Genomic DNA, 24,098 nt, shown 5'->3' with positions numbered 1-24,098 from the left:
ATACTTTAATACATCTCAGCTTCAGAGGCTGCATTAAGTGCACAATCATCTGCAAACAGAAGATCGTGCACCAACACTCCCTCCACTTTGGTCTTGTTTTGTAGCATTTTCAAGTTGAAGAATTTGTTATCAGTGTAATAACTGACCTTGAGGCTATGTTCATCCTCATTGAAGGTGTTTGATACCATGGCTGAAAGCATCATGTTAAAAGGTATGGGACCAAGAGCACATCCTCACTTTACTCCATTTGTAACTGGAAAATCTCGACAGAATCATCCATTATCCAGAAACCAGGCTTGTAATGCCATCATGAGTTTGATGTTCAATACTAATGAATTTCTTGGGGCAACCAAATTTTGATATAATTTTCCATAAGCCCTCACAATCGATTGTATCAACAGACTTGATCAGATCTATGACTGTTCATCTATCCTTTCTGAAGTCACACTGGCTCTCAGGAATGTGAACAATTTCCAAGTGAAGGATAAGCCCATCGAGAAGGACTCTGGCAAGAATCTTACCAGCAGTGACTAAAAGAGAAATATCCCTGTTATTGTCACAGGATAATCTATTCCCTCTACCTTTATAGAAATGGATGATGGAGGCATCCTTGAATTCTTGGGGGATAACCTCTTCATGCTATATAATCTGGAAATGTCTTTGGCCCATAAATAACCTTCAGGTATCATAAAAGTATTTTGGTTTGTTACTATCTGCATAAAATTGAATTACATTTGCTGTCTTAGGCCAAAACTAAGCCAAAAGCCATGCATTTCTCTAAGCTTCACGTGGACTTTACTTTTAATGGAATTAAATGCTGCCTTCTTAGAAATGGATGGACTATCCTGCTGGTAAATCCTATGGAGTTCTCATTTTTCATTTAACATTTCTGTATTTTCCCCATCATTTTCATCAAACTAGTTTTGGTGTTTGCAAGTGTTCTGGCCCAAATGAGTAAATGCAGAGCTGTACACCAGATCTCTGAAGGTTACCCACTCCTTTTCTGCTCCACTGTTGCCAACTGTGTATTGGCTCAGTTTTTCCTTCAAGTTAGCAACCAACTTTCTGCTCAGAGGGACACTATTCTCTTGACACATTCTTCTAGGAGTCATTTTGCCTTGCAGACACTGCTTTGGTTGAATATGAATATTTAGCTCACAGAGGATGAGTCTGATAAGTCCAGCACCCGGCACCCCACATTGCCTTTGTCACTCTCACATCCTGTCTGTCTCTTCCCCTTTCAATGATATAGTCTAATAGATGCCAATGTTTGCTATGAAGGTGCATCCAGGAAGTTTAGGAAAAGAGAAAACAGTGTTTGTCCTGAGAGACACAAGTCTTCATAGAAGGTGACCATTGTTGCTGCTGTTTCCAATTCCATTCCTCCCAAGAACTCCCTGCCATGTCTGGTAATCTGAGCCTATTCTAGAATTAGTCACCCAGAATTATAAACTTGTCCTCTTTTGGTACATTGATCATAAGGGTCTCCAGGGCTTCATAAAATTTTTCTTTAACTTCATCAGTGCTTGTCAGGGTGTGTTCAAGGAAGATTAGTACCTTGGTGTGAGGGCTGCCCAGTCCTCCTCAGAGCTGTTTTCTATCTCTGATGTCCACCTCAGACACCTAACTCTCACCTGTGGCTCCAAGGAGCTATAGCATGCATGGCAGCTCCTAGTAAACCATTTTGGCAGGTGAACTAAACCAGGCTGAGGGTAACTGAGGGAGTCTCACACTCATTGGTGAGTAATAGCAGGTGTTTACCCCAGGCATGTGAAGTCTTCCCCTGGAGGAATGGGTGGAGGAAAACAATTCATTCCAATGGTCATGAAGTCAGCTGGAGCAGGTGCTGTGGAGTTGGGAAGACCACCAAGATCATTCGCTACATCTGAGGCCATCACTTGTTGTCTTGACTCTGTCTTGCAATGCTGGACCATGAGGACTTTGGAAGGGATAGTGAAGTAGTCGATTTTGTGAAGCTCTAACTCAATTAAATCCAATTTGTACAAGCAACAAAAGATATCACTCATAACCATTCATCAAAGTCCTGTGACGAAGCAGCAGGTGTGGATACACTGGGAATTGCAGTCACAATGCTGCATACAGGTGGCCCAGGGTCATAGGATCATTCCTCACTGAAAGCAACAGTGGGATTCAGCAGCCCTTTGGGTGACTGAGCAGCCCTTTTAAGGACTGCACTGTTCACCTCCTGATGGGAGGAAGGGGCTAGAAAAGGTACCCTAAAAATTGTCTGCTTACCCAATCCTGGACCAATTACCATGGCAGGCAGGGAATCCCACAATGTGGTTGAGACACACAAAAAAAAATCTACAAAAACTACTTCAAAGAATATTCCACTTACCATCAGTTCATGGAACATGTGCACACTTATAGACAACACAAGATACAACAGATCTGAAATTCAAACAGCTCTTGTTCTGAGAGAACCCAACAGTTATGGAATCCAAATACCAGCCCTGAGTGAAACAAGGCTGACAAATGAAGGCAAGTTTACTGAAGTCAGAGCTGGATATATGTTTTTCAGTAAAAATAAACGCCATGAAGCCGGGGTAGGTTTTGCAATCAAAACTAATCTAGTCAACATTCTTGAATCCCCACCAAAAGGAGTGAATTGTCTCATGACAATGAGGCTGTCACATGGCTCCATGGTGCATCAGTTTTCAAAGAACCTTTTTCTTCCCTTTACATTGAAAAAGTGTTTTTAAAAAAAGATTGCTATGGAGAAGCTAGGTGGTGCAGGGAATAGAGCATGGACTTTGGAGTCAGATACTAAATAATTACCTGTCTATGTGACCTTGGGCAAGTCACTTAACACCATTGCCTTGCAGTGGGGAAAAAGATTGCTACCCTTTTAATAATTAAAAAAATTCATGAAGCTTTCCATTCAAATTTTTTGATACAAATGATTATTTAGTAGGACTTCAAGCTGTCTAAATTGCACTTTGAAGTGGGGGAGGGAGATAGATATTTAAAACTAAGACTTACAAGTCTATGTTTCATTTTACCATCAACTGAGTTCCATCACCGCTGATACCAATGCAATTTTCTGATTTATATCATTTTTATTTTTAAAAATCTCTGAATCATGACACTATCTATTTTATCCCATTTTCCTTTTGCTTTCAATTTCTCCCAATGTCAGGCTTGCCAAAGTATTTAAGTTTCAGCTTCAGGATCTAACCTTCCAAAGAATAGTTTGAGTTAATTTTTAAAATACTGACTGATTTGATCATTTTGCTGCCTAAGAGATTCTTAAAAGTCTTCTCCAGGACCACAATTCAAAAGTGTCTATACTGCAGTGCTCAGATTTTTGTATGACCCTGTTCTCTGCTGCAAAGAGCTATAGCTTTGCTAAGCGGCCCTTTGTTAGCATTCTGATTTTTCTGTTTCTTAGCATGCTATCCAGGTTTACCAAAGTTTTCTTTCTAAGGAACAATCATCTTTTAATTTTGTAACTACAGTCACCATCTGGAGTGTTCTTTGAGAATATAGAAACCTGACACTCCTTCCATTTCTTCTTCCCGTATTTCCCAGGAAGTGATGTGACCAATTTCCAAAATCTTTGCATTGTTTTGTTTTTTTCTGTTAACTTCAAGCAAGCTTTTATACTCTCCATTCATCCCTATCTAAAGGTTTCTTTTTTAAAATTTTATTTATATTGGATTTGGGGGGTGGTTGGGTTTTGGGGGTTTTTTTTGGTTTTTTTTTTAGTTTTTGCAAGGCAATGGGGTTAAGTGGCTTGCCCAAGGCCACACAGCTAGGTCATTATTAAGTGTCTGAGGCCAGATTTGAACTCAGATACTCCTGACTGCAGGGCCAATGCTCTATCCACTGAGCCACCTAGCCACCCCAAAATTTTATTTATTTAAGGCAATGGGGCTAAGTGACTTGTCCAAGGTCACACAGCAAGGTAACTATTAAGTGTCTGAAACTGAATTTGGACTCAGATCCTCCTGACTCCAGGGCTGGTACTCCATCCACTGTGCCACCTAACTGCCCCTATTGAAAGGCTTCTTAATTCTTTTTTTTTAATTTTCTGTCATCAGAATGGTAACTGAATTTGTTGATATTTCTATCAGCAACCTTGATTTTGGCTTTTGACTCATCAATCTTGGTATTTTGGATGATGTATTTGTATTTAAATTAAATAAATGAGGTGACAGTATACAACTTTGTCATATTCCTGGTCAAATCTTAAACATATTGGTTGCTTTGTTCTCAGTTTTAACTTGCCTTTTGACTCACATACAAATTTCACAGGAGGCAAGTAAAGATGATCTGGTTTTTCCATATCTTTGAAGCATTACCATATTTTTTTGTGATCCAAACACTCAAACCTTTTATGTAGTAAATGAAGTAAAAGTAGTTTTTTTCCCCTAAAATTCTCTTGCTTTCTTTACAATCCTTAGACATAAACACCATAAACAAATCAGAGAATCATAAAAGATATTACTCTCAGCTCTATGAATAGGAGAAAACTTTATGATCAAAGAAGAGATAAAGGGATTCACAAAAAGTGGAATTGACAATTTTGATTGCATAAATTTTGAAAGTTTTTGCACAAATTCACAGTAAATAAGAAAAGAAGCAAGTAAATGGTAGGGAGTGAAGAGTTATTGCAGAAAGTTTTTCTAAGTAAGCTTTCATTTCTCAGAAATATAGGATAATTATTTAAATTTATAAGGATAAGATCCATTCCCAAATTACAAACTATCAATAGCCTTACAAAAATGTTTTCAATAATAAATAAGCTAAAAATACAAATAAAAAGAAATCTGAGATGCCACCTCACACTTATCACTTATGACCAAAAAAAAGAAAAATGACAAATACTGAAAAGGTTGTGGGCAAAAGGTGGACAAGCATTAATGCACTGTTGTTGGAATGCACTGTTGTTGAAACTGTGAACTGGATGAATCATTCTGGAAAGCAATTTGGAAATAGTTTCAGTAGTTATTAAATCATGCATGTCTTTTTGACCCCAGAAATATCACTACTATATCTTTACCTCCAAAGAGATCAAATAAAGAGGAAAAGGACCCCATCTACAAAAATATTTATAGTACCTCATTTTGGGGGTGCCAAAAAACTGGAAACTGAGGGAGTGACCATCAATTAAGAAATGCTTGAACGTGTCATGTTATATAAATGTGATAGAATTCTATTGGATTATACAAAATAATAGAGCTATTTTCAGAAAAATCCATTAATGCTTATGCAAACTGATGCAAACCCAAGTGATCAGTGCCATGAGAACAATTTATATAATAGCAATTGTAAAGACAAACAACATGAAAGATTTAAGAATTCTGATGAGCATAATAACCAACTACACTCACAGAAGAGTCATGAACCATGTTACCTATAATAAAAAAAAAAGAGACAATTGAACATTTTAGGGAAAAAAACAAATTTAAAGGACTATAATTCTTCTCATGTTACTACAACTTTTTTATTTTTTTTAATTTAAAGCAATGGGGTTAAGTGACTTGCCCAAGGTCACACAGCTAGGCAATTATTATGTCTGAGGCCATATTTGAACTCAGGTCCTCCTGTTTTCCAGGGTCAGTGTGCTATCCACTGTGCCATCTAGCTGCCCCTAAGTTATTATAACTTTTAAAAAATTGTAGTAGAGTTGGAAACCAACATGTTATGTTGCACTTGACAAAATGAATTGGAAAGCAGAAGAAAAAACAAGTTTTAACTTCCACACACAAATTGTTTTACTTGGGGTTTACATATTTCACATTAAATGTAGCAAGTAACAACATGAATCTAAAATTCTGCTATTTCATTATCCTAGGTTGGTTGATGGTGGCAATGGGGAATCATTCCCATAGACACATACAAAGTCAAATAATGCCTTATTTTACCCTATTAGTCATATGACTTGAATGTTTTATATAAAGAAAAATAGGTATATATATTATGAAAGTTGAACTTGAAAATATCCAATAATTCTGGTTATTTCCCTGCTCGCAATTTCCAGATGGTCTCTCACACACTTTTTAGTGGACTTCATTATTAAAATATAAGCAGACAGCCCTAGCAATAAGAATTGGCAATGAGGAAGCAAAAGCTTTGATTATTTGCAGATGATATGATGGTATACTTAGAGAACCCAAGTAAATCATCTAAACAACTCCTGGAAGCAATTAACAAATTCAACAAAATAGAAGGACATAAAATAAATCCACATAAATCATCAGCATTTATTACATATGAACAACAAAGCCCAAGAGCAAGAGAGAAAAAGAGAAATTCAATTTAAAGTAACTGTAGATAACATTAAATACTTGGGAATCTACCTCTGAAGATAAACCCAGAAATTGTATAAACACAATTATAAAGCACTTCTCACTCAAATAACGACAGATCTAAATAACTGGGGAAATGTCAATTGTTCATGGTTAGATTGAATTAATGTAATAAAAATGATAATTCTACCCAATTAATTTACTTATTCAGTGCCATACAAATCAAACTACCAAATAATTATTTTACTGAGCTGGAAAAAATAGTGACAAAATTCATCTGGAGCAACAAAAGATCAAGAATAGCAAGGGAACCGATTAAAAAATTTAAAGAAAGGTGGCCTAGCTCTACCAGATCTAAAACTTTACTATAAAGCAGCAGTCACCAAAACTGCCTGGTTAAAAAATAGAGTAATGGATCGATGGATTAGGATAGGTGCAAAAGAAACAGCAGTAAATGACTACAGTAATCTATTGTTTGGCAAACCCAAAGACAGCTTTTGGGATAAGTATTCACTATTTGAAAAGAATTGTTAGGAAGACTAGAAAATAGTATGGCAAAAACTAGGCACAGAACCATATCTCCTACCCTATACCAAAATAAGGTCAAAATGGGTACAAGATTTAAACATATAGGGCAACACCACAGATAAATTAATAGACCAAAAAATACTCTACCTCTCTGATCTATGGAAAGGGCACAAATTTATGACCAAACAAGAAGTAGAATACATTAAAAACTGCAAAATGAATGATTTTGACTATATTAAATTAAAGGTTTTGCACTAATAAAATCAATGCTACCAAAACTAGAAGGAAAGCAGAAAGATGGGAAACAATCTTTACAACTAGGAGTTCTAATAAAAGTCTCATTTCTAAAATATATAGAGAATTGCATCAAATATATAATGTTGCAAGTCGTTCCCCAATTGATAAATGGTCAAAGGATATGGATAGACAGTTTTCAAAAAAAAAGAAATAAAAGCTTTATATAATCATATGAAAAAATGCTCCAAATCATTATTGATTAGAGAAATGCAAATTAAACAACTATGAGATATCACCTCATGCCTATCAGATTGGCTAGGATGACAAAAAGGGAAAATGATCAATGCTAGAGAACTTGTGGGAGGCTTGGGGCATTGATGCATTGCTGGTGGAGTTGTGAAGTGATTCAACCATTCTGGAGAGCAGTATAGAACTATGCCCAAAGAATAATAAAGATGTTCATACCCTTTGACCCAGCAATTTCAATTCTAGGTCTATACCCAGAAGAAATCATAAAAAATGGGAAAAGTCCAACATGTTCCAAAATCTTCATAGCATTTCTTTTTGCAGTGGCAAAGAATTGGAAACTGGGGGAATTCAAGAATTAGAGAATGGTTAAACAAGTTATGGTACATGAATATTATGAAATACTATTGTTCTATAAGGAAACCATAAATGCTCAGACTCCATAGAAGCACGAAAGGAATTACTGGATCTGATGCTAAGCAAAGAAAGGGAGCAGAACCAAGGGAAAAATATACACATTAACAACAACATTGGAAGAGGATCAACCCTCCTCTCAGAAGTTCAGAGAACTAGTACAACCCCATTAGACGAGCTATGGACCATCCTATCCCCATCCAAAGGAAGAAAAGCAAAAGCAAAAAATCCTTCAGAATCTGAGGAACACTACATTTACTGTTTTAAAAAGTCTCTTATGTATTTCTTTCCCTTAATCCTAATTCCTCATACTGAAAATGGTTATCCTGTAAACATGCTTAACACAAATGTGTAAATTCCATATTAACCTGACTGTTCCCCACTGAGGAGAGGGGGGGTGGGAAGGGAGGGTGGAAGAAAATTTTGTAAATTAGAAATATACATAGGCATATGAATGAATGTTTAAAAAAATTTTTATAACATGTATTTGGAAAAGCAAAGCAATAAAAAATAAAATATAATAAAAAATCTAAGCAGACATACTGCTGAATTAAGTATACTTTCATCAACCCTTCTCTTAGTTTTCAAAAGTTTGTACCAATCCTACCTCCTAGGTCAATTCCTTTTCATCTTCCAACCCTTCAAGTTAGATGAAACTCAAGATGCAAACCAAGCAGATGATAATAGAGCAGAATTTGAAAGCATTGGAAAGTGGTTATTATGTGTTTCTACATATGAGACTAGGTTACAGGAACAATGAATTCCAGTGTCATCCAGGTCAGCCCAAATGAGAAAAGAAATGCCTCTGTAATAAAATTGACAATTGATCATCTATCCTCCACTGAAAGACCTCCATTGAGATGCAAACTATTCCTGAAGAAAACCATTTCATTTTTGTACGACACCAAGAATTTATATCTAATCCTATATCATAGTTTCATCTCTTCCCTTTCACAAAGTAGAAAGGATATTCCAAATAAGTTTTTCTAAAGAATCAATCCTTCAATAAGGTGGCAGCATTGTCAACTGAGTCACTACTTTTACTTTCCATTGGGTGATCTTTTCTCAATAATATTCTCAATCTAATACTATGGAAGTTGGGGAGCATCTTCTAATCACAACAAATAGTTATGAAGCATAGGAAATTATGAGTTCAAAGAGTCACACACATATTAGTTCAGCCTTAGACCCTCTGGCAATTAGTTCTCCAAACTTTAAAGCCCAATTAAGAATGCCCTCTGAATTAGTCACTATAAATTAGCAAGTATTACATAGAATTTTGTATTTCAAATTATAGTCCAGTATCCTAGGATCAGAGAAGTTAAGTGATTTACTTTTGACCATAAAAGGGATAAAATGTAGCAGAGTCAGGATTTATATCCAATGGTTTTGTCTTCAGGACTCATTTTACTGCATAAAGTAACATATTATCCTATAACAATTTTCTGATTTCTTCCATATCTTCCCTTGTTTTCTTTAAACCAAGGGATTTTTTAAACTAGTCACAAGGACTTCATCTCCATTTCACAATAGGAAAGAATATTCCAAGAACATCTTGCTATCTCCTCCTCCTGAAATATGGAATATAACAATGTAATATGTATGTTCAAATTTGAACATGTGGGTTTGGGGGAGTCCTATGCTGACTTTGTCATTTTGCATATGATCCTTTGAATGGAACTGTTGAGTTAATGCCCCAACATTTAAGTACCAAAAGTTATTGATAGCCACTGAGCCAAATCTGTTATATGTGATATGTAATATAAGTGTAATATATGCAATATGTAATATATGTAATATAAATGTAACATAAAGGTATACTTGAAAACTGTGGTACAAGTTAACCAGTTTTTTTTTTAATTTTTAAACTATATATGCTTTCTTTGTTCATATCACCAGGGTGAAGAAAGTATGCATCATCCTATTGGTCAATATTCAGTCTTTAATGAGCAATTTCTTCTCACTCTTGGAGATTCCTTCCTTTGGTGTTTTTTCATTAGAAACCAAAGGTCAGACTGAAACCATTTCAAATACATCTGATAACTATAGATTGAATGGAAGGAAAGAAATTGTAAGTCAACAGACTATGTCTCCTCCATCTATGTTAGAGATTCAACCATTATTAGCAGTCAGGAAGGAAAGAAGGAGCAGTTTTCTGTTTCAAGACTAAATCTGGGGGCGGCTAGGTGGCGCAGTGGATTAGAGCACTGGCCTTGGAGTCAGGAGTACCTGAGTTCAAATCTGGCCTCAGACACTTAATAATTACCTAGCTGTGTGGCCTTGGGCAAGCCACTTAACCCCATTGCCTTGCAAAAGCCAAAAAAACAAAAACAAGACTAAATCTGGAGGGAATTTGGTTGGATTGGAATTAGAAATTTCCAAGAATTCTGTTTAATATATTAGTAATCAGAAGGGAACTTTGAGGTTATCAGATCAAACTTTCTCATATTGCAGATGAATAAACTGGAATTCAAATCATGGAAATGGTCACACTGGGATTATGTAGCAGATCTAAGAAGAGGAAACCAAATTCTCTGATTCCAAATGAATTGTTCTTCCTGCTCTAACTTCCTATGATTATACTCTACTTAGCTGTGTATTTTCAGTTGTAAAGATTTTATATAAGTGTAATACGAGTTTTACATTTGTATTTCTCATTCACTGATGACTGAAAGTTGGAGCATGAGTCCTCACCTATATGTTTAAAAAAACAAATCAAGCAAACTAGATGACACATTGGTTCAAAGCAGCAAGTTAAGCGAAAAGAAAAATGCTCTAATAACTGTCATCCCTAACTCTCATTTATCTCATTAACTGTAGCCCCATACCTCCAAATGCTTATTGGACATCTCTACCTGAATATTCCATAATCATCTCAAACCCAAAATTCACAAAACAAAATTCAGTATCTTTCCTTCTGTGCCCACCTCTCCTCCATCTGCCCTATTCTTATTGAAGACATCTGAACCTAGATCCTCAAAGTATAACTGAATTAACCAAGTGGCTATAAATGATTCTTGGTGGTTAAATGTTGGGGACCTTGTCAAGAATTGATTTTGTGCATTTTTTTCAAACCTACTTATGAGAAACTCAGCCCTTTTCAAAATTATATCATTTCCCTAGAATTAAAAAATCCTTGAAATTTTAAAAAATTAATATTTTTGAATTTTATTTTGTCTTTTGCAAACCCCCCTTGGGAAGTGAACTACTATATTTTATTGGATATTAAGGTTATGTTAATTTCCTAATTTAATACACAAGTAAGGGAAGTTTTATTTGATAAGATACTCTAAATTTATGCTAAGATATAATGTTATTGCTCTGCAGTGACATGGTTTTGCTCATTGTGTGCTTAAGTATTATTAGTTGTTTCATTATTACTCTTGGATATTGAAACTTTACTCTGTTCTTGTAAGGCATTAGAATCAAGGTCTCGCCAAAGATTATTTATACTATATGGGTCTGATAAGACAGCAGAGGTTCTTAATTCTGTGTGTCATACCTTCCTTTGGCAGTCTCTTCCCAAGATGGTTTTAAAGCATAAGATAACATTCAATGGAAACTAATTATTATGAAATATAGTTAGTTATCTTTTTATGTGTTTGTGAGGCAATGGGGTTAAGTAACTTGTCCAAGGTTATTTGACCTCAGTTCCTCCTGACTCCAGGGCTTGTGCTCTAACCACTATAACACCTAGCTGCCCCAGGGATAGTTAGTTATCAACAAGTACAACTAAGTGGTGCAATGGATAGAGTGCTGACCCTGAAATAAAAAAAAAAATGATTTCAAATCTGGCCTTAGATACTAACTATGGGACCCTGGGCAACCTTGACTGCCTCAATTTCCTCATCTGTAAAGTGAATTGGAGAAGGAAATGTCAAACCATTCCAGTATCTTTGTCAAGAAAACCCCAAATAGGGGTGGCTAGGTGGTGTAGTGGATAAAGCACCGGCCTTGGAGTCAGGAGTACCTGGGTTCAAATCCAGTCTCAGACACTTAATAATTACCTAGCTGTGTGGCCTTGGGCAAGCCTCTTAACCCCATTTACCTTGCAAAAACCTAAAAAAAATAGTCAAGAAAACCCCAAATGGAGTCATGAAGTGTTAGACATGATTGAAATGACTTAACAAATAACTTTTTTAAATTCATAGATTAAGGTTAAGGATAAGAAGTTCTAATTTAAAAATAGCAATTGGATAGGACAATGAAAGAATTGTTCTGACACAAAATGTTATTAAATGTATTTAACATTGATAAGAAGTATATAAAGCCCTATTGATGAGTCTATAAATTCCATGCATCTGAACCACATTCTAGGAACCCTGCAGAGATTAGAGTGATGAAAATTACCTAGAAACTAGTCACTAAATCCCTTACTGAATGAAAAGAAATAATAAATATAATTATGTATTTCTGTATGTATATATATATATATATATATATATATATAAATTGATTTTTAAAGGATCTCCTGCAAATGGAAAGATTGCATAACAAGGCTTTTGATTACAACTCATTTATAAGGAAAAGATTGTCACCTGAAATCTTGAAGGTAAACTGGCAAACAAGGACTTCACTATGGAAAATTGTCATCCTTTTTTAATGAATTTCCCCCTTTCCTAGATAGAATATATACATATTCTCAGAGTACAACAGATTTGGCTCAGTGGCTAGCAATAATTTTTGGTACTTAAATGTTGGGGCATTAACTCAACACTTCCATTCAAAGGATCATGTGCAAAATGACAAAATCAGCATAGGACTCCCCAAAACCCACATGTTCGAATCTGAACAGGTTTGAGAAACCAATGATCAAAAATACCAGGTGGGCAAAATCTCTTAAGAGTTATGGAATAAAAACTCCTTTAACTCCTGTCTTATCCTTGAGTTGAACATGAGTACTTTCAAATCAACCTAAGAACTCCACTTTGCAAAAAAACAAAGACACTGTGAACAAACCTTTGTCTTCCCTGCTGGCTGCCATGTAAATCAATTCTGGATCAAAATGGTGCTACAGTTAAAAGGGGCTTGTAAAGCTGTCAATCTTTGCCCTACATCAAGAAATGTGCTGGTAAATGTTTATCAATAAATTTTCCAGAACACAAACACACTTTTAAGCTTAATCTGTATTATGAATATTATCTCCACCACTATCTTAATTGTAGATAATCAGCCAGACAAGAAAGTACGTGTTAATATGTAGCTTTTGCTTTCCAAGGGGCAAGTGCTCACGTTGGAATTGAGTAATTCAAGGGCCAGAAAGAATTGGTTCCAGCACATTCCTACTTTGTCCTGGAAATGCAAATCACTATTCTCTCTTAAATAAATATTGAGATTAGTAGTGGGAAAGGAAGTGATAAATGCACCTGCCTAGAATACTCATGTCCTATATAAGAACTGAGTTTCCTTATGTCCCCTATAGCTTAGTTCAGTTTCGCTTTCCTGGCTTTCTGGAGGGTTTGAGAGGATTTTGTAGACCATCTGCTATTGTAAGAATTCCTCATTTCTAAAAGCTACAGGCACTCTCTGACTGGATTGCACAATTGGTTCTTGTACATGGTGTTGCTGAGGTCCTAGGACTTTCCCAGCTTCCTATGACTATTCTGAGAAATACAATCGACATGCCAAGCTGTCTGGTCAGAGAAAGTTTTTTTTTTAATATTGTTTGTTTTAAAGACACTCTTAAAAACCCCAAATGGAAAAAGACTCAGATAACACACAGATCTTTTAAGTACTATACCTAACCAGGAAAGTACATATTTATCAACACCCTAAGACTTGAAAAGACTCCTCAGATTTCATACCAATTTGGCAAGGAACATTCACTACAGATAAGCATGAAAAAAAGAACATAGATTACTTAGAAGGATGTAAGCTCTTTGAGTGTACAAATCAACTTGGAGTTAGGAAGGCATGAATTAAAACTCTGGTCTAAAACATTTACTAGCTGTGTGAACCTGGACAAGTCACTTCCCCTATATGTAACTCAGTTTCCTCAGCTGTAATATGAGAATAAAATTGTCACCTAGTTCCAAAAGTGGTTGTAAGGATCAAGTGAGCAGCATTTTTGTTGTTTAACTGTTTTCATAGTGCCCAACTCTTTCCAACTCCACTTGGAGTTTTCTTGGCAAGGATATGTAAGTGCTTTGTAATTTCCTTCCCCAGCTCATTTTAAAGATTAGGAATGGAGGCAAATAGGGTTAAGTGACTTCTCCAGAGTCACATAGCTAGTAAGTGTCTGAAGACTGATTTGAATATAGAAAAATGAATCTTTATGACTTTAGGCCCAATACTCTATTCATTATGCCACCCAGAGACCCAGTAGCATTTTTGTGGTAGTAAAGAACTGGAAACAAAATAAATGCCATCCAATGGGGATAGACTGAATAAATCTTGATCCAGAATTGATTTGCATGGCAGCCCATAGGGAAGACAAAGGTTTTGTCACAGATATTTGCTTTTTTTACAAAGTAGAGTTCTTAGGCTGATCTGAAAGTACTCATGTGTTCATCTCAAGGGTAATATAGGAATTAAAGGAGTTTTTATTCCATAACTCTTTTTTTTTCTTTTTTTAGGTTTTTTTTTTTGCAAGGCAAATGGGGTTAAGTGGCTTGCCCAAGGCCACACAGCTAGGTAATTATTAAGTGTTTGAGCTGGATTTGAACCCAGGTACTCCTGATTCCAGGGCCAGTGTTTTATCTACTGTACCAACTAACTGCCCCTATTCCATAACTCTTAAAAGATTTTGCCCACCTGGTATTTTTGATCATTGGTTTCTCAAACCTATTCAAGTATAAGCATGTGAGTTTGGGGGAGTCCTATGCTGATTTTTTTAATTTTGTACATGATCCTTTGAATGGTAGTGTTGAGTTAATGCTCCAGCATTTAAGTATCGAAAATTAGTGATAGCCACTGACCTAAATTTAAAATACATTAATAATACTGAGAAAAATGATTAAATTTGATTAAAACAATGAAGTATGGAAAGATTTATATGAACTGATGCAGAGTGGTAAGCAGAGCCAAGAAAATAATATATACAATTGCTACTTCTATGTAAAGGAAAGAAACTAACCACAAAACAATTTTTAAAAATATCAGAAACTTGGGGGCAGCTAGGTGGCACAGTAGATAGAGCACTAGTCCTGGAGTCAGTAGGAACTGAGTTCAGATATTTATTATTTAGCTGTGTGACCTTGGGCAAATCACTTAACCTCACTGACTTAGTGAGTCACAAGTCACTAACATAAAAAAAAAAATTGATACCAGAGAAGATTTATGAGCATATACCTCTCTCGACTACTTTGCAATGATAGGGGTTCCACATTGTTTATGTTGTCATTTTTAAAAGGTACTGATTGGATTTTGTGATCTTAATTCTCTTCTTTTTCTTCTAGCAAGAAAACAATTCCATAGCAAGGAATAACTCTCTTAGAGGGAGAGAAGAAAGTAAAAGGGATATAGGAGAAAATTTAGATGATATGAGAATAAAATATATTCATAAATTTTTATTTAAAAAAATAACACATTAACCTACCCCAAAGGAGCTCCAGTCTCTCCTAGTTATAAGGAAACTTCAATATTTCAAAAGAATTTCTTAAGGCCACTAACTCATTTCAAATTCTACAACCTTCACAACATTTGAGGCTACATTAGAAATCTTTTTTACCTTCTGCTGGTATACCTTTTCAATAATTTTTACACTTAGTGCATCTAATAAAGGTCTTGCTTCTAAATACATAGGAACTGAGCAAATTGTCAAAGCATATGAACAAGTAGTTTTCATATAAAGAAATTAAAACTATCTTTAGTGATATGAAAAGAAATGTTCTAACTCACTATTAGAGAAATGCAAATTAAAACAAGTCTGAAGTACCTCCTCACAGCTACCTAATATGACAGAAAAAGGTAAATGATAAATATTGGGGGGGGGGAAACTTGGACATAATGCGCTTTGGGTGGAATTGTGAACTGAACCAACCAACCTGGAAAGCAAGTTAGAACCATGCTCAAAGGGCAATAAAACTTCAAAACTTCTGATTAGCAAAACTGCTATTAGGTCTGTAACCCAAAGACATCATAAAAAAGGGGGGGAAAGACTCACATGTACAAAAATATTCATCACAACTTTTTGTGGTGGCAAAAAATTGAAAATTTTAGGAGTACCTATAAAATGGGAAATGGTTGAACAAATTATGGCACGTGAATTTAATGTAATATTATTTTCTATAAGAAATGATGAGCAGGTAGATTTCAGAAAAATCTGGAATGGACCAAGACTGAGTGAAGTGAGAAGAATCATGAGAACATTGTACACAGTAACAGCAGCTTTATGTGATGATCAACTGTGATAGACCTAATTCTTCTCAATAATACAGAGAGCAAAAATAATTCTAAGGTGTGACTAATGGAGTCTGAATGCAGATCAAAACATTACTATTTTCTATTTTCACTTTTAAAAATTTGTTTTTAGGTTTTTTTCTCATGGTTTTTCCCTTTTTTCTGATTCTTTTTTAGTATGTCTAATATGAAAATATGTATAATATGATTTTATCCACAGTCAGAGAAAAAACAAAAACAAAAAAAACCATAGAATCTGAAGGAAAACTGTTGACTTGTTTAAAATTTCTCTTATATTTTTCCTTCCTATCCAATGATTTCCTTTTCTCCCCCTTAGTCCTAACACAATTAATTCACTCATACACACAATGACTAATATGTAAACATGTTAAATACAAATGTACATGAATAACATTCACTAGTCTGTTTACTGTTGAAGGGAGGGGAGTAGTAGGAAGAGAAGCTGAAAGAAAATATAACCTATAAAGTTGCAAATGAATGAATTTGAAAAACTTTCATAACATGCAACTGGAAAAATAAAATATCAATCACAAAAAAATTTTCTAATTCTTAAAAAGAAGAAAACACATGATTGTGCATTATGATCTATATTAGATTACTTGCTGTCTTAGGGCAGGGAAAAGTGAAAGGTGGGAGAGAGAAAAACCAAAAATGAAAGTTGAACACTATCTTTACATATAACTGGAAAAATAAATAAATAATAACTAATATATATATATATATATACATATATATATATCCCCATCAATCAATTCTACCCCTGCATAAATGGGTGACCATCAACTACTGAGCTATTTTCTACAGAAACTTACCAAGAAAGCAATCAAGCATTGTCCTATACAATGCAAGAGATGCAATACAAGAGAAATGAAAAATATAGTAAAAAATTCACTGTTTTCCAAGGACGGGAATGACATAAGTGTGGCAGAGGAAATTAAGTTTGCTGAATACTTGAGAATATACCCCACCACCACCAATAGAGAAGATACTTGAAATAATGGATACTTCCATGAGTAATCAGTCAGCATTCAATGATAATGTTGATGATGATGATTTTTGTCCTTCATTCTTTTTTTTTTTTTAGGTTTTTGCTAGGCCACGGGGTGAAGTGGCTTTCCCAAGGCCACACAAGTAATTATTAAGTGTCTGAGGTCGGATTTGAACTCAGGTACTCCTGACTCCAGAGCCGGTGCTCTATCCACTAAGCAACCCAGCCACCCCCATCCTTCATTCTCAAAGAGGAGCATGACACCAGGGAGTCAATGCCATGGCAAGCACGAGAACTGGATTTGTCTGAAGGAGATGCTGGGCTAAGTCACCGGCCTTATGTTCTCCTCCAAAGCCATCTAGATCAAATGACCACATATGAACTAGGACTACTAAAGATGATACTGGATGTGAAGTAATTAGAGTTAAATGACTTGCTCAAGGTCACACAACTAGTTAGTGTCAAGTGTCTGAGACTGGATTTGAACTTCCATCCTCCTGACTCCAAAGTCAGTGCTCTATCCACTGTGCCACCTAGTTGCTCTATAATACTGTTGCAGCTGCTGAGGATGTTGATAAACAACTATTTTTTTTTTAAATCATCATGTGAGAGCCAAGAGCAGTCTCTACTTATTGCACATGACTTGGAGTCTGTTTTAGTTATAGTACTACTAAGTACAGAAATATAAATTCTCTTCTAATAAATCCACATCCAAAAGTTACAAAGGAACTTAAAATTGCTTTTGTCTAATATTCCTCCCTTAAGCAATGTTTTTTAATATTACACAACATTTTCTCCTAAGCAAGAGAAAGTGAGAATCTGGGGCAGGTAGGTGGCACAGTGGATAGAGCACCAGCCCTGGAGTCAGGAGGACCTGAGTTCAAATCCCGCCTCCAACACTTAATAATTACCTAGCTGTGTGGCCTTGGACGAGCCACTCAACCCCACTGCCTTGAAAAATAGATAGATAGATAGATAGATGATAGATAGATAGATAGATAGATAGATAGATAGATAGATAGATAGATAGATAAGGAAATAGAATAATGAATGGGGATAAATCTAATTTGGTATCCTGTTGTTAAGGCAATGTGGCTCTATGATAGTGGCATTGGACTTGGCATCAGCTGACCTGGGTTGGCATTTCAGTTCTGTCACTACCTTACTGTGGGACCTTGAATCATCACTTACACTCTTTGATTCTTATTTGATTGCTCTATAAAATGGAGATTGGGTAGGACTAGGGGAGCCTTAAATATGTCATCTATGATCCTTTAATATGAGTGTAATGTGAGAAATGTATATCACACCCAGATGGGGGAGACTATGAAATGACAGCCTCCAATGATATTTTATTAGATAAGAAATGGGGAGTCACTGAACACTTTCAACTAAAGTGACATGATCAGAGATAGAATTTGAGCAATAAGGGGAAAAATCAATTAATAGGAATTTGCTAAAAAGAAGGAGACTGATGGGAAGATAAGGTGAAAAGAAGATGGGGGCATGAAATAAGATGGTTGCATCAGGAGCTCTAAAAGGTTTTGCAAGATAGGTTGCTATAGTAGAATTGGAGGGGGGCTGCTTAAATGTCAGGGTGAGATAAGAAGAAAAGAGAATGAAGATTTAAGCATGGTACCATAAGAATAATGGTGCTATTGGGAGCAGCTAGGTGGCGAAGTGGATAAAGCTCCAGCCCTGGAGTCAGGAGTACCTGGGTTCAAATCCGGTCTCAGACACTTAATAATTACCTAGTTGTGTGGCCTTGGGCAAGCCACTTAACCCCATTTGCCTTGCAAAAACCTAAAAAAAAAAAAAAGAATAATGGTGCTATCAACAGAAATAAAGAAATTAGAAGAAGAAAGTTTAGAAAAGGCATCAGAGATGAGTTTACTTTGTGATATGTTGTGCCTGAAATACTATGGGAATCATGTAGATAGATGGATATGACCAATAGGTCATTGGAAATATGGACATTTCTGGGAAGAAATTGAGGGTTTTATAAAAACCTTTCTGAATTATCTAAAGAGAGGTAAAAGCTGAAGCCATAAAAATGAATGAGATCACTAAGAGAGAGCACATAGAACTAGGGTTCTTGTGGTTTTTTTTTTGTGATCCAGAACCCTTTTGGAGCCCAATGAAACCTATAGACCCTTTCTCAGTATTTTAAATTTGTCTACAATATTCAAGAAATTTGTAGTGAGAAAATGGGACTTAGACTAAGCCTTCAAGACTGTTTGAGTGTGGATAGGAATAGAAAAGAAGGGAAGAATGCAGGATGAGGGATCAGCTTAAGGAACACTGTGCAGGTATGAAAAAGCATATATCGTATAGGGGATAACCAAGGCATTTTTAACATGGTTGACCTCCTGCATGCCTCCACAGAATTTCCTCTGCCTCATGCCAGCTATTACTTGAAAAAGATCTGATGGTGGAAGAGGGTTAACTTTATCTTCTACTCCCTCACAATTGTCCATTAGCCAGACTAGTCTAAAGCATTGATGACTGTTAATTATTATTATTATTATTATTATCATCATCATCATTATCATCATCATCATCATCATCATCATCAGGTTTTTGCAAGGCAATGGGGTTAAGTAACTTGCCCAAGGCCACACAGCCAGGTAATTATTAAGTGTCTGAGGTGGGATTTGAACTCAGGTACTCCTGACTCTAGGGCCGGTGCTCTATCCACTGCACCACCTAGCCACCCCTGTTAATTATTATTTATTATCATTATTATATTTTAGTAAAATGCATTTTATTTTTCCCATAAACATGTAAAGATAGTTTTTAACATTCATTTTTACAAGATTTTGAGTTCCAAATTTTTCTGCCTCCCTCCCTTCCTCTCCTCCCCAAGATTGCAATCTAATATAAGTTCAATATGCAAAATCATGTTAAAGGATTGATGATTATTTTAACAAAGGTCAGAGTACTTCTTAGGAAGGTCTCCTTTTTCCTTCACCCAAAGGCTTTTCTGACCTCTATTATAACATTAAGCAGAAGCGGAAAGGTCCTCAAATCCGGACAGAGACCTTTCTGATCTTGGTTTCTCTGCTTCCTTCCTTTGCTGAGGAGGATGTTTGATTTTAGAAAAAACTAGATCTCTTAGAATAGATCTGTTAGCTCACTTGCTGAAGTCATCTTCTTGGACAGGTCTCTTTCCACCCATGGTCTTAGTAGTTCAATCTCAACTTGGAAATAATGCATAACAAAACCACAGCTTCCCTCTCTCATTTCCTGGTGAAGTCCCCAGATTCCATATTGTGTGCTCAGCAAGTTTAGGAGCTTCTTCACCAATGATGATCCCAATGATGACCCCCACTATGTTCCTCCAAAGTCTCCCTCTCCCTTTAAAAGGGAAGAAAAGAGAGCCAAATGATCAGTAAGGCAGACAGAACCTTAGAAGCTACTGAACTTCTTCCAAAAGCCTGCTTCCTTCCAGACAGTGCCATGAAGATCTTTGGAGCTGATCTGTCTGTATTCTTTCTTGCTGCTTACTTCATCTGTCAGGTCTATGCCGTACCAGGTAAGTGTTTTTTATTCTTCCTCCTTCTCTCCCTTCCAAGGTCCCATAAGAGCAATCCTCATTTGTTTTCCTTATATATCAGAAGGGATTTTAGAATCTCATTAATTTTTTTAATTAAAGAGAAGCCAAAAATGACTTGCTTAAGGAAACGGCTAAAGACAGAATTTGAACTGAACCCCAAGACTTCTAATTGCCAATCCAAATTTCTTCCTATCATACCATCTTAAACTTAGCATGAATTTCATCCCAACATCCCCCATAGTGATGGGTGACCTTTTCAATTGAGGAACCTGAGGCAGATAGAGGTCAAGTGACTTGGCTAAGGTATTACAATTCATGAACTTTTTTGAGGCTGGATTTGACCTCAGACATTTCTGACTCCAATTTCAGGGTGCTACCCTCTGTAGCAATAAGGAACATATGAATGAGTGTGCAAAATTCTGAATCCCTAAATCTCAAATCATCTTATACCTCCTAATTGCATTGCAAAAACGTAGCAGGTAGAAATGGGATGGTATTGTTTTGAAACTTCCCCATTTTCAAAGGTGGAGCAAAAAAAAAAAAAACACTTGGAACTAGGTCATGAATCATTATCCATCTATACCCTTAGTACAACATTTTCAGCCTTGCCCTGGGGTTCACTCCTGACCTTGAACCAAAAGTGGAGGAAGGTGGAGAGAAGAGAGACAGGACTCAGAATTGTGAATTAAGAGTTTTGATATTTGTATCTTGTCTTCTCTTGGACTTTCTTTCTTGAATAACTCACTGTTAGATGGAGGAGGGGGAATAAAGCATTCTAGACTTTTTGTTCAAAGGGGAGGGACAGAGGGATCACACATGTATTCAACAGACAGAGGTCATTCTAAATACTTAACAAATATTACCTCAATTGATTCAGATGGTGTATCTACTCCAGAAAACTGCTGCTTTGAATTTTCCAGCAAGAAGATACCCTTGAAACGCCTGGTCAGCTATAAGAACACCAACAGCCAATGCTCCAAAGAAGCAGTGATGTAAGTTAATGTAATATAATAGCATCCAAATCACAATACTTTACTGATAACACACAAAGGGGATAATGGAATGAGCATAAGTTGAATCAGTCTTTAGCACTTGGGGAAGTGAAACTAGAGCTAATGTTAGGCTTTGTGCCCTCAATCATAGGACTAATTGAGGGACATTTCCATGCAATTGATTCTACTGATAAAAATAAAAAGCATGGAATGGTATCAAACTACTGACATTGGGTAATCCAAGGCAAGAGCAGAATACTAGAACCATGGAATACAAGAAATGGAGTGACACACAGAGGAAAACTCTCTAGATCAATGTTCTTATTTTATAAAAGAAGAAAATGAGATCCATGATATGTAAATGACTTATCCAGAGACTCACAGTCTTTTGTTGGTAGAGGCTAATCTCTTGATTCTTGGTTTGGAGTTCTTTCAAAAAGATCAGCCATATCTGAGTGGTAAAACAGAAAAAATACTGTCACTGAAATCAGAGGATCTGATTCTAGCTCTGTTGATTAATATTGGAGAGATAATGGACAAACTATTTAACTTTCATGGCCTTCAGTTTCCTCAAGTTTGGACAAAATGGTTTCTAAGGACTGTTTGGCTCTAGGTCAATGACCTATTCCCCCATGGAAGAAAACATTTCATTTTGTCTTTCAGTCATTATGAGAAAACTATTTCCCCTCTTCGAGCTTCATTTTATTCCTCTGAATAATGAGAGATCATAATCAGAGATATGTTTCTACTCTAATCATTCTATATAAAGAATTCCAAAAGACAGTGCTGGGATTTATTAATTTCAAATGTAAAAAATGTGCGGAAGAATAAAAAGATACTCAGATCCACAGATAGATTGAAATGCCATGCAAGTAGGCAGTGATAGCTGTTGGAAAAAGGGAAGAAATTTAGAGATCTCTAAATTTTGTTTGGTTCTTTCCTTCTGTCTTCAATTATCCACTCCTGTTCAATGTGCAGCTATCTAAGTTACTACTCATCATTTGATTTTAATCACTTATTTATTACCTATAGGACACTTCTAAAAACTATCCCAAAATAATAGCTCCACCAGCAACAGATTCTTTTGAAAGTTGCTTGTAATGTACCTCCTCCTCTCATCCCAATTTTGGAGTCAGGATTGGTGGGGAGAGCAGGTTTAGGGTAGGGTGATTCAATTATAATGGTTAAATTCACAAAGATACTCAAAATGTTCTTATAAATTCTCTTTCTTCCACAGCTTTTTAACCAAACGTAACCTCAACATTTGTGCCAATCCAAAGGATCAGTGGGTTCAGGATCTTATGAAGAGACTAGACAATATGACAGCCAAGACCATGAAGCCCAATAATACCCTAACTACTTCCTCTTACCCCAATCCCACCTCAGAGCAAAGCAGAATTTATGAATAATTTATTTCTCTCTAATCTTCCATAGCTGCTCTCTGAGATGTTTATTATAATTTAAATGTTTGCTATTTACATTGCTGTTTTATTTAATATGTCATAAATATTTGTGTTTTTATTTTTATTTATTTTTCATTGTAACAAATCCTTGGGCAAGTTATTTAATCTCAGTGGGTCTTGGCCATGTCATTTCAAAATGGGGGAAATTCTTCTCTTTACCTAAAGGGAAAATTGCAAGAATATGGCTAAATGATGTTTGAGTTTTCTGCAAAAAAAATATTACTATGGAAAAAGAGACTACATTATGATGATTGAATTGTCATAAAAATATAGTTTTGTTTATAAACCTGGGCAACTGTGTTTTCTTGTGTATTTGTGTGTGTGTGTGTGTGTGTGTGTGTGTGTGTGTGTGTGTTTGTGCTTGGATAGAATAAATCACACAATCTGGGAGTATGATGAGGTGAAGGCATAGAGGAGAGAACAGGCAATAAAGTAATAAAGAAGCAAGCATTTGTCTTAAATGGAGCTGTCTCAGTTTCAGGAGAGTCCAGGACTCTTACTTGGGTAAGAGTCAAGCTACCTAAGGGGTCTATTATACATAGATATTAAGAAATCCTTCCTTAGGCTTTGTGAAAAAAAATTTCAAAGTCATTAAATGAAATGCTGACAGACAAGAGCTTTGTTCCATTTGGTTGTGAAATTTTGTTAAGCCCTCGGGATCCTGTGAACTCATTACAGGAGGCAGTTTTCATCAGGTATTTGACTAATTATTCTGAGAAATTCTCATTTCTGAGCTACTTTAATATCAGCCTCAAATTAAGTCAGTTCACTCTGTTAGAGTAAATGGGCTATTGGTATTAAAATTTGCTCTTCTAAAGCTAAGAGGAGGATCAATCAAAAATCAGCAATCAGCAAGCATTTATGATACTTCTACACAGATCACAAGGTATCCACATACTAAAGTGGGTCAGTACTTGTTCTCAAGGTGTTTATATTCTACCAGGGATCTAAATGTTTACCAATGAGTAAATGAAAGGTTTTTTGGAATAAATAAACTCAGACTTGGAAGAAGACAAGGGCTCCAAGAAATGGAGTTGA

At 35.9% G+C, this 24,098-nt stretch overlaps 2 protein-coding genes across 4 annotated transcripts in view; one reads left to right on the top strand and one right to left on the bottom strand.

The window, feature by feature from the left end:
• Positions 1-24,098, bottom strand: part of LOC141490136 (C-C motif chemokine 3-like) — an 84,823-nt gene that overhangs the window by 46,310 nt on the left and 14,415 nt on the right. For 2 of the 3 annotated variants that reach the window (XM_074190390.1, XM_074190393.1), the window contains exon 2: positions 21,980-22,048. The gene's annotated coding sequence lies outside the window, so the exon portion shown is untranslated. Of the gene's footprint in view, positions 1-21,468; positions 22,049-24,098 lie in introns of all 3 variants that reach the window. The other variant, XM_074190392.1, reaches the window with a different exon arrangement.
• LOC141490135 (C-C motif chemokine 13-like) lies at positions 20,417-23,483 on the top strand. Its single transcript, XM_074190389.1, has 3 exons — positions 20,417-20,584; positions 21,483-21,597; positions 22,835-23,483. The coding sequence occupies exons 1-3, from the start codon at positions 20,434-20,436 to the stop codon at positions 23,004-23,006; spliced, it is 438 nt and encodes a 145-aa protein (XP_074046490.1). The 5' UTR covers positions 20,417-20,433; the 3' UTR covers positions 23,007-23,483.

This window comes from Macrotis lagotis, chromosome 5 (genome assembly GCF_037893015.1).
Source record: "Macrotis lagotis isolate mMagLag1 chromosome 5, bilby.v1.9.chrom.fasta, whole genome shotgun sequence".
Taxonomy (NCBI): Eukaryota; Metazoa; Chordata; class Mammalia; order Peramelemorphia; family Peramelidae; genus Macrotis; species Macrotis lagotis.
The sequence above is the reverse complement of the archived record's forward strand: the minus strand, read 5'-3'. Positions and strand labels throughout refer to the sequence as shown.

Bases quoted from the DNA above. Each gene is read 5' to 3' on its own strand.
- LOC141490135 (XM_074190389.1), top strand. From the start codon at position 20,434: ATGATCAGTAAGGCAGACAGAACCTTAGAAGCTACTGAACTTCTTCCA. The intron at 20,585-21,482 runs GTAAGTGTTTTT...CAATTGATTCAG, and splicing joins TCAGGTCTATGCCGTACCAG to ATGGTGTATCTACTCCAGAA. The intron at 21,598-22,834 runs GTAAGTTAATGT...TTTCTTCCACAG, and splicing joins TGCTCCAAAGAAGCAGTGAT to CTTTTTAACCAAACGTAACC.